This window comes from Convolutriloba macropyga, chromosome 2 (assembly GCF_964194025.1).
Source record: "Convolutriloba macropyga chromosome 2, txConMacr16.3, whole genome shotgun sequence".
In the NCBI taxonomy this organism is placed as follows: Eukaryota; Metazoa; Xenacoelomorpha; order Acoela; family Convolutidae; genus Convolutriloba; species Convolutriloba macropyga.
In genome coordinates, this window is record NC_134469.1 from 57,634,254 (window position 1) to 57,645,997 (window position 11,744).

Below are 11,744 nucleotides of genomic sequence, written 5' to 3' on the forward strand. Positions count from 1 at the left end.
GAGATTTTTCTTCTGGTTGAATTGTTTCTTCTTTGCGTCCAAGAAGCCTAATTTTCAGTTTTAAAAGCTATATGCTAACCTCAGTTATGAATTTAAAAGATTTAAGGTGCATCCAGAATAATAGTCGTAGCCAGTTTTGGAAAGTTAAGTTGCATAATTGAAGTTTTTGCGGAGCGTCTATAGAGACGATTGAAAAATTTGAACAGACTCAAGAAAACTATTGGTTGCTAATTGCGTTTTCATTTGTCTTCGGTTCATGTTCGAAATATGTTTGTCGATGCTTAATTTCAGTTGTAGCTGTTTTGTTGTAAACCTTAATATTCCATGGAAATTAGACGCCTGAAAATGCGCATTCATTTTAAGATAACAAGTGGTCAATTTGTTGACCGCCAGTGAACGTCAAAGAGATCTGTTGTGACTCTTTTCGGTATTCTATCGGCTTTGTTAGGTTCTACGCTCTTTCTTCGTAACATTTTCTTCTTATTCTCTTTTGTGATGAAATGAAGTGTTTTTAGTCGAATTGTCTGCAAACGTAAACCATTTACACAACTCAATGCTGATTTTGAAGACATGACAAAATTCTGAATTTTTAAATGCTTTTTTTGCTGTTTTAGCCAAATTTATATCAACTTGTCATAATGCTCTCCAGTAAACAATCAAATGTGGCCGGTAGGGTCAAACCCGATAGATCGCTGATTTCAATGATATGAACAATAAATATTTTTTGGAATTAGAGTCACTTTTTGCAGTGCTCTCTTCTTTTTTTCGTTTCCAGTACTTGTTTTCTAGTAATTGTAGCTCCGGTTCCTATGAAAATTTTCTGGAAATAAAGTTTTTGGTCTTTTGCTAATTGAAACAGATATTTATAAAAATGCATAATTTATTAATAGCCGCGAAGCGATATATGCGGCTATTATTTGGCCTTTTCTTGTTTTTTACAAATCAAAGAATTTGAATTGTATTGGTGCGCTGTGTTTTTTAAGACGTTTTCACACAATTTTCAATGACCTTAATCTTTCAAAACGGGATAAACAGGTAAAGCCCAGCGGGCATTAAGTTTCATTAGAAGCCCAATGTGGGCTTTAGTAGTCTTTCAAGTGCTTAGAGTGGTACAGCTAATGGAATGGCCTTGATTTAAGGTTATAAGATAGTTTTTGTGAGTTTTTGGGCTCAAAATAGTGCAATTTTTCAGGTTTTTCAGTTTTTTGTTTGAACAGTCTTAAGTTGAACTTTTTTAAAGTTGATGAACGTCTTCTGCGAGACAAAATTACTTGTTAAGAACGTTTTATGAGCTATAAGTTTTGGTACTACGAACACAAACACCCAAAATGATACCAATTTTTGCATTTTTTTTCAAGTTTTTTGAAAATTTTAGTCCTTTTTTGATTTTTTTTCACTCTCAATGGCTAAGGAATCTCCATTAAAGTTTGATAATACGGAACTTTTTCTATTTTCTATTAACAATGGAATGTCTCGAATTTTAGCAATTTTTTATAAAGTTTGCAATTTTTTTAAGTTTTCCTAAAATTTTTGTCATTTTTCGATATTTGTCTATTCTCAAGTGCCAGAAAACATATTCTACGATCCGATAAAAATTTACTGCATGGTTGTTGGTGTCAATAGAATTGTTTTCAACAATTTAACGTTTCGAGTTTTTTTAATTAAAGTTTGCGATTTCAAGTTTTTTTGAAATTATTTGTCTTTTATTCAGCTTTTCTTGCCTCAGTAGCCAGGTAGCCTCCACCATGATTTGATAGTTTGTTGCTACATAGTTGATAGGAGGCAATATAATGACTTAACATTTTAATAGAACGAATTTTTTTGAGCCAATCTATCTTTGAGCCAAAAATTTTTTGAAATGGCTTACTGAGAAGCCAAGAAAGTTGGGTTACTGGGTAGCTTCTAGAGACAAAGAAAAGATTCTGAGGATATTAATATCACCATTTTGACCAACAGTTCGTTAAAATTTGCAATTGATTTCCTTTTTTTAAAAATTTTTTGTCATTTTCTGATTTAATCGATCTTCAAGGGCCAATGATTTTTTAGGTCCTACAGATATAATACTGGACCGATTTCAGAGCATAAATTTGGCATTGTACATATTTTCGAAGCTGCTATATTTAATGGGATTGAATTTTGCCTTCGGGGTAAAATCTTCACGAGATTTAGCAATTGGTATATTTTTGTTTAGTATGTTTTAGTTTCAACTTTTTGATGATTTTGTTTGTGTTTTGGCTGGAATTGAGTTGCTGGTCAGTTAGAGTACTTCGAAGTTTTTCATTCAATTCTTTGGATTGTTTTTCAGGACTTGTCCTGCTATGTTTTTTATTTCGTCGTCAAGATTACGACCATTTGTTACGACCATATGAGGTCACAATCACTTCAAATCTACTTTTTGCTCAATTATTTATGAAATTTTAACTGAATTGCGTGCGTGATGTTTCCACTCTCAGTGGAGTAGGTTTTTTGTTCATTCGTTTGATTAAATATTTGGTCAGGCGTGACTTACCTCACTCTCAAAAATGACTTCCTCACTCTGAAATTGATTTTCTGCACTTTAATTCAAAGAGATATGATCAAGTGAGTGTTTCTCACTCTAACTGAAGGTTACTTGAGAGCAGTTAATAGAAACAGGAATAAGTTTACACATTCTTAATCAAAATTTAACTTCTTGGCCCGTAATTGAAAGAATAAATTTCTTTTTTTTTGGTCGGTGTTGTTTCTTTTTTAGACTGCAGATCTACAAAGCTATTGGGGCTACTTTCTGGCAGTCTGCCAGCTATGTTTTTTTGATATTTTAGGATTATCGTTTGTAAAAAAAAATCAATTTTTTGCTTTTTTAACAGGAACGCACTGATAGCAAGGTCAGTTTTTGTTTTATCGTTGACTTTTGCAGTGAAAAAGGACTCGGATTGTATTTCGGGTCTCTCCTTTTCAAAGTACTTTTTAAAATTGTTTCATTCCCAATTACAGGCGAGTCTGTTTTGATCTAAAAGCTCTAGCAAAGTTCCCTTTCATGTTCAAAAAAAGTCCATTGACTGAATATTGTGTTTTTGAGTAAATTCTTGGTTTTTGTGTCATACAAATTGTGTCCGTAAATTTTAAATAATCATGCGATTTTTCTTTGTTTGTAGCTCCTTCTTTATAGCTCCTCCTTTTTTCTTTATAGCTTGTTCGATATTTAATTCGACATTTGTTTATTTAGACTTAGTCATAAGATTACAAAATGAATGCCAAATGCTGGTAAAACTCTTCAATATTGGTAGTGCTATTTAAGAAAAAATCTAATGCGTTCAGTTGATGAATAATGGTTGTCGGTAATATAACTCGTATTTAAAATTCATAATTTGTTTTTGATAAATTATTTTTATGGTCAAGTTATATGGAGAAGTAACAAGAGCAGTTGTTTGGGTCTAGTTGTGGAATTTTAAAGTTCAACGTTGATTTGGATTGTTATGGCGCGCTGTTCATTTCTAAGATTTACTATTAGTGTCAGTTGAGTGTTGGTTTTTTCAATTTTAGTTACAGGTCGGAATGTTTCAAATGTTTTCATTATTGAAAGACAAAATTTGTGTGAAAATGAAGGCCAATGATTATTCATGATAATGACCGCAAAAAAGCTTGTTTTTTGGCTTCAAGGACTTTGACGTATTTTTTTGACATTTTGAATTTTGCCAGTATTCGTTGTTGATTTGTAGTCTTACTCTTTTTTGACGTAGTCCCACTGCTAAAATGTCCAGGTGGCTCTAGCTTTCACTGCTGTTTTGTTATTTGAATAATAGTTTTGCGGCGTTGATACTGGAGTTTTCATAATTTCCACTTATCATTTTTGAATTTCTGAGGATCTCTCTTGCGGTCTTTTCCGATTATCACTTTAATTACACATGAGTGACAAGTCGCATATCACATTAATGGCATTGAAAGAAGGAGCAATTGATTTTTTTCAATATTTTCAATCAATAGATTGTGATTTTAGAGGCTTCGACACCGTTTCCTCGCAAAAATGAACTGACTTTTGAATTTGACCTGCATTTTTTCTTGTTGTAGTCCATTGACATTCTGGATAACGACAAGTCTCAATGATGTCGTATGAAGGCATAAAATAATCCATTGAGAGATTTTGGTTGACAGCTAATGGCTGTCTTGACTTTGAATGAATGTAATTGTTTTCAAAAAGTGTCAACGTATTTTCTAAGTCTTCCCTTTTTTGATTTCTGTCCGCTGGTTAATTATTTTCAATAAAAACAGATCCTTTATCTCTTTTAGAGAAATTCAAGTCATTTGGCTTATTTTAGTTTTTTTTTGTGATACTGTTCTGACTGCTCACTAAATACAAGAAGAAGAGTAATGTTTGTTGTAACTAATGCTTGTTGTTTTATTTGAGTTTCTTGTTTTTCGTGTCTCCTTATCTCCTGAGTGGCAGGTATCATAGGTCCTCTAAGGTTTTATTGTGTAATTTGTATAGTGTTTTGAGCTTAAAGTGATTTTTTTAGTGGATGCACCAATTATTTTCGAACAGTGTTTTTTTGAAAATTTTCTATCTCTCCCTTATTTGGTTGACAATTAAGTCAATAAGGTTGATCGTATTCGGAACATTATGTGCGACCGCACATTACCGAGCCTCTTTGTTATACAAAAATATTTTTGACCTTTAATGGAATGTAAACTGCAATTTTGCGATGAGGAACAATTCTAAACTGGAAACAAATTAAGTTAGAGGAACAATTATAATCTTTGGCAGAGGAATTGACGGCAGAAGAATTTTGTCGATCCAAACATATGTGCGACATTTAAGTTAGACCACTGTCGGACAATTGCCGACCCTCCTTGTTCGTATCATCAACAATGAGCGACATTTAAGTTAGACCGCTGTCGGAAAATTGCCGACCCTCCTTGTTCGTATCAACAATAATGAGCGACATTTAAGTTAGACCGCTGTCGGACAATTGCCGACCCTCCTTGTTTGTATCATCAATAATGAGTAGTGCATCTACTTTTTCCCTCTAACTTTGTGATCATATTAAGTTTACGTCTCCAGGCTCACAGAACTTTTTTCAAATTGCAACGTGCTATACAACAAAACACAATTTTTCTGCCGACCGAAAAGCAGCTGAAAAGAACATTTTGATTGGCTTTTCATGGTTTCTTTAATCTAAGCTGCATTAGTCTAATAATAATAAATTCTTTTCCGGTGCTGGTTCATACATAGATACAAATGTTTACATTTGAGTTAAGAACAAAATAATCCATAACTGCACCAGTGAGAGTACTATTGGATCTTCTGATCTGTTTTGGAAGTGTCGCTTTGGAGGAAGATAATTTCTAAGCTATGTTTTCCGCAGCAACAGAAGAAATATATTAATTACAAAATTAACGAAAAAAAACTTATACTGCCTATGATGATTAATACGCCATTATTGTCAATTTCGGATCAGTACCTCAAAGTGTGACCGGAAAGCCACAAGCAAGTACTCCACTTTGTGTAGGAACGTCCTTTGGGAGTGAGACTTTTATAAAAAAGATTTTTCTTTAAAAGTTGTTTAAAGTTTCAAATCCCGACTTTTTCTATTATTTTTCTTCCAGTTTTATTTCTCACCTTCAAAAGTCTTAAGCTCAAAAGTCTTTAAATACCGACTTTTTCTATTGCTTTTTGTCCAGTTTTAGTTCACATCTTTAAAAATCTGAAGCTCACAATTAAGCCTCCCTGACACGATTTGCTTCAAGTTCCCAAAACGGCGCTGGCCGAAATGAGCCAGTTAAGTGCACTTCTCTCTGAAGCACGAAACATTGCAGACGAAACATCACAAGATGAACAAGATTTCGTTCAAGTCAGAAACAAACGAAAGCGAACCAGAAATTATCCAAAAGCCAACTCTGAAACAATCAGACCAGTAATAATAACGAGTAATCCTAGACCAACACAAGTTCATTTTGCCCCTTCGATGAAAAATAATTTCCCTCAACTCAAAATCAATTGCATCAGGGAACTTCCAGTCAACAATGACTTCTTTATTCAACCCGAAGATCAAAGTTCAAGAGAATGTCTGATGAACGCCTAAAATCTGCGACTTGTCTTTCAGAACACTTCTATGAACGCAAGAAACACTCTGCCAAATCTGAGCCCAGTTTTGCAATTGTAATTGTTGATCATAGCATACAAGAAAACTAATTGAAGGAAAAACTTTTCAACGACAATGAATGTTATCAAGGTGCTTCGGATAACAAGCAGTGCCACCGGAAAACCAACGAAACATTCGCGTGATAACTGATTGCTCAAACCGTTTAACAGCCGCAGTTGAACATGGCGTTAAAATAGGCTGGGTGCTTTATCGCTGCGAACCAAGTAAAGAACCACCTCACATTAAACAGTGCTTCAAATGTCAAAAATTTGGTCATTCGGCAAGCGATTGTAAAGACGAATTGAGATGTGCAGGCATACACACTGTAAAAAGCTGCAATGAATCAAAAGAACAGGCAAAATGTGGAATCGGTGGTGGCCCACAGGCAACAGTGTATAGAGGCTGCCCCGAATATCAAAATGCCGTGACCGAAGCAAATAAACAGAGACAGCAGACGAAATACTCACTTTCACGGAAAGATATTCAAAACACTCAGTCATTAAACACTACAAATATTACTGTCCTAGTTGCTGAAGTGCTGAGTAAAATAAGAAAGAGGTTCCATACATTGTCCTATAGCGATATAATCAGCGTCGTTAGCAACAGTGCCTCCAGAGTGTTCAACGAAAGAATAGATGGACAAGAGATTTACGATGATATCAGGAAAACAAACCTGATGAAAACTGTTAACAGAACAATCTGATTCAGTCTAGAAGCCAACAAAACCTTCACCAGGGACAACCTTAAATTTTTACAATGGAACTCCCCTGGCCTAGAAAACAAAATTCTCGAATTGTTCTTGGTTCTGACGAAAGAAAACATTGACCTTGTGTTATCGAACTCAAGAATTGTCAAAAACGTTATTTACATGAAGAATACTTTATTGCAGCAGAAGCAAAAGCAAGCAGTTATCATGGGTCTGTTATCATTGCAAAGAAGGAGATAAGGGTTAAAGAAGTCAGACCAATTGTCTAAACTTGGAAACAATCATTGGAAACCTATGGATAATCAATGTATATAATTCTCCCAATCACGACCTAAATTTAATGAAACATTTGATAGCAACTTCCAGAACATGTTTATCTGTGGAGATTTCAATTCTCCTCATCAGGGGCTCAACTGTCTGTACATACAACACCAAAAACGGCGAAAAACTCTTTGATGATGGAAAATTCAAACTACTGAACAACGGTTGTCTAACCTATCAATCTATTTATCATAAGAGACAAAGCATGCTTGGTTTACATTTCTGCAGCCTTTCAGTATTTAAATTTTTGGACAATATTCAAGTAACAGAAGATTTGGCAGCCAACACTCAGCAACACTTACCTCATTGAAGCTGCAACTTCAAACAGAATTCGATTTAAAAGCTTAAGTCAATTTCAAGAAGTTCAAATAACATGCAAAAATAAATTACAAGAATTCCTGCTTGTCCTCACCAAAGTATCCAACTAAAGGCAATCTGAACGAAATAAACCATAACCTCATCGAACTAATTCATAAATCAATCGAAAAACACTACGTAAACAGTACGACTCATCAAATTAGTCCAGAGATTATCAACCTAATCAAGCCAAGGAAAAAGATAAGGAGGCAGCTAAAAAGTGCAAAGAATGACACTTTCTATGGATTGATAAGGGAAATCAATTTCATGCAAGGAGAAATTAAAAGGGCATTCAAACGTTTGAATGAACAACAAAACAAAAAGCTAACTGACACAGCCAAAGAAGCAGGAAATAAATGGTTCTGGAGAGCAATTAAAACCATCTCCAGCAATAAACAACAGTCATGCGGATCACATTTAAAGATAACGTCGATGTAAGATAATTTCAAAGTTGATGTAAATGAATCTGAAAATTGTTCAAAAGCCTACTGAGTGAGACTTTCATTGGAAACCGATCGAAACGAAATATTTGAAGACAATTTTTAAACGTTGAAGAGTTCAATAAAATTTTAAAGCACACAAGGAAATCATGTCCCGGGCCAGACAAAGTAAGCTGTCAGCTCCTGAAGGTGCTACCAAAAAACATTAAAGTTTTCACGTGCACAATTTTTTCCTGGTCAATTAACAATGCTTACGTACCATGCCTTTGGTAAAATTCACAAGTAATAATGCTTCCAAAACCTCTAAAAACAGGAAGAGAGCAGAAAATTACAGGCAACTTAGCCTCACCAATTGCATTGCAAAGGAGGTCTGTGAAGCTGTTGTTAAAAATCTCATCCTAGGCCACTGTGAAGCAACCAAAGTCTTCGGACCACAACAAAGTGCATACAGAGCAAACAAATGCACAACTGATAATCTCATTATTTTGACTGAGCATATAGATGAAGCATACCAGTGGTCGGAAATGGTGGGACTTGTTTGCCAAGATATAGAAAAATCTTTTGATGCAGTCTGGAGAATAGTGTAGATTGACAAACTAAATCAATATTCAGCTGATTGACAAACGAAATCAATATTCAGAAGAAAATTAACAAATGGGTGAATTCTTTTATGACAAAGAAACGTTTACGTGAAAATTAAGAATACAACGAGCGACTAGTTCTCACAGCTGGGGTCAACCAGGGTAGCATTGTGGCGCCTATATTGTTCTTAATTTATGTCTCGAACATTCCAGAAACTCCAGCCGAAATTTCCCAGTTCGCAGATTACTTTGCATTATTTTACAGGTCAAAGTCCGGTCACTTGATGCAAAGCAAACTCCAAGCTTCACTTAATAAACTCATAAATTGGTGTTATAGGCTCAAAATCAAAAAATCCCGTCAAAACAAAGTACATGCTATTCAGAAACCCTTCGAATAGACAAACAAGCCTTAGCCTAAACATCAACGGAAAACCATCAAGTTCTTTTGAAAAAACGAAAACCATCAAGTTCTTAGGAATAACTTTGACGCCACACCTCAATTGGAATAATTATTGTAAAGACATAACAACCAGAGCAAACAAGCGAATCTTCCAGCTCTGGCGTCTAAGCAACCTCAATGTTGAGCTGGAAAGTTTACTCATGCTGTACAAGTCCTGGATCCTGCCCTTATTTCTATATGCAAACGCTTGCTGGTTCAAGCAGTTGCAAACGGTTATCTCTTATATGCAAAAAGGCACAAAACAGTGCACTGAATTTTTTTAAGGAAACCTCGATGGTATTACGTTCAAGTTACATGAAGAATCTAACTCACCTACTATATGAAAACTTCAGATATGACTGGCAAACAACTACATCAAGAGCGCACAAAACAACAAAATTGAATCAATTTTACATCTCACAGAAAAGAAAAGGCAACCTCCCAAGAACAACTGCAAAAGCACTTTGGACATTCTGATTGGGTAGGCTACGTGAAAATCAATTCTATTTGCTTGCTGATTTAAAAATCAGTGGTCAGCGACTAAGAACCAAAGGATCCTTTGGATCAACATCAGGATCAAGCCTAGGGCCAGGAAACTTCTTCGATCCTTTCGAATCAGAAGCTGCCCACCGTTTCATAGGCTTTGAAATAAGCTTCTGGCGCTTCCAAGCTCTATGAGCCTCCGCCAGACGATCCGGTATCAACCCCTCAAAAAGAGGAAACTTCTTGTGGGAAATCTTCCGGGGATCCCTGGCTCCGTCGCCAAAGCTTTCGGGAGGAATCACTCGAATCATGCCGTGAGGAAACTTCTCCTCTGGAGGAGGACTCTCGGGAGTGTTTCGTACTACAGACATTTTGTTATTCGCCTCAAGCGTGAAAACTCAGAATGTGTATAAAATACGAGACAAGTTGAAACCGGCAAACTTCGGAATCAATGATTTTAGAGTTTCTCATTTACTTATCAAATTCAATTCAAAATTTGGGACAAATTCATTAGCCACGAAAAATGAACGAAAATTGTACCGTTAAAGGCAATTCTCCACCAAAAACGTGTGTATATTGGCGCAACACATCAGTATACGAAATGGAAAACAGCGAGAGATCGATCCCCAACGCGCCGCAACTGTCTTGAGTAAACAGACATAGCTGATTGATGCTCAGCCCTTCTTCTAGTGTCAGTTTTCACTTTCTTTTCTGTTTTCTCTCTTACTTATTTATTCCTTCTTTCTCTCGCCTCCCGGACAAAACTTACCTTCCTGCCTAACAATCACCAATAACAACTGCAAAGGCGGCTAGCCAGAACGACACAACGACAAGTAATCGCATGCAGGTAAAGCCAGTAAAAACCCTCCACTGTGTTTAAAATAGCTTCGTACCGCAGTAACATTTTACAGTTTAGAGCCAATATCCCAAATTCAAACTCAAACTCACAAAGTCTTGAAACTGCTAGTGTAATAAACTTGATTGTTAATGGGTGTACATGAATTTCTTCGGGTCAAGTTCAGGGAAAAAATTTTTTGGAATGAGTTTCATTGAGAACTCTTTGGTATCAGTTTCTGATTCTACCATCTAAAACTGAAATTAATTTTAAACTGAGTTGGATGTAACGATTAACTGATGCTCATAAGAATTTTTTATTAGTGAAATAGATGCAGTGAATGCTAATGCAACAAATTAGATTGAATTATGCCGTTTAGGTGATTGGCTAATTGTGTGCGACACCGGGGGTTACACACTGGGCATGTGGAGCAGACATTGTTCCCGACCAGTGCCGTCATTGTTTGAGTTCAAACGCGGCGAAGACGGAGTTACGTTTGGAATTATGAAGAAAAAGGAAACGATCGATAAAGTCATATCATTTTACGAATGAGAAGTAAATCCAGGCGACTCATTATCAAGGTTTTGATAGCCTCTTCTTGGTAGCCTTTGTACATACTAAAACTTTGTGATAATCAGGAGCTTCCTACTCGGTGCTATTTTATGATAATTTGGATGCTAGAGCATTAATAATAGAATATTGAAAGCATTTTTTGCCTATATTACGTATCAAGTTACTGGCACGACTGTATTTCTTTATTTGATCGGAATTTAGAGAAGAATCTTTTTGTTTGAAATAATGGTCCAGTTGTATAGCTTTTATCGTTTTTTAGTTGACCATGTTACTTCGATATATACCTGTACATACTATTAAATTGCAACGTTAAAGTGAATAAAGAACTAAGTTTAATAAATATGATAATTCCAATCGGTTTCACCATTAACGATCACAGGTTGTTCCCTAATCACGTTTAAGGCATAATAGTGATAATCGTTCGTACACTTTTTAATGGTTTCTTGAAAGCAATATTACTGCCTTTGCTAGCGTACGTCGTCTGACTTAATAACGGCAGTATTTGAAATTGCACCTCAATCAAACGTAGTTATCGATGGTTAAGTTTTCTCCTGCTGCATGTTTTGACCGTTCATCATTTGTATTCAACATATTTTTGTTTAATTGCTCTCGAACGAAAGACGTAAAATTATTGTAAATGTGTTGGTCTTTTTATGCAACTTTTTCGCTTGACCGTTTTTGCGCTTTTCTAGAACATTCTTTGATCTTCTCAAGTGTCTTTTTCACGCTTTCTTTCTTTTTTTGAGTGATCTCTTTTGTTCTCAGGCCCAAGTAAAGCTTGTTGCTAAAATAAACTCGATTTCAGCTGAGCAAAAAGAAGGGCCTGATAGCCGTGTGGGCGGTGCTGCTGGTGAGGGATCGAGAGATCCGTTGTTCGAATCCTGGGGTGG

At 35.7% G+C, this 11,744-nt stretch overlaps 1 protein-coding gene across 1 annotated transcript in view; it reads left to right on the plus strand.

Annotated features, from left to right (window-relative positions):
* Positions 1–11,208, plus strand: part of LOC142335372 (diaminopimelate decarboxylase-like) — a 22,990-nt gene extending 11,782 nt beyond the window's left edge. The window contains exon 3 of the mRNA XM_075383836.1: positions 10,661–11,208. Within this exon, the coding sequence (XP_075239951.1) occupies positions 10,661–10,833 (173 nt within the window). The 3' untranslated portion in view covers positions 10,834–11,208. The remainder of the gene's footprint in view (positions 1–10,660) is intronic.
* Positions 11,209–11,744: the final 536 nt, after the last annotated feature.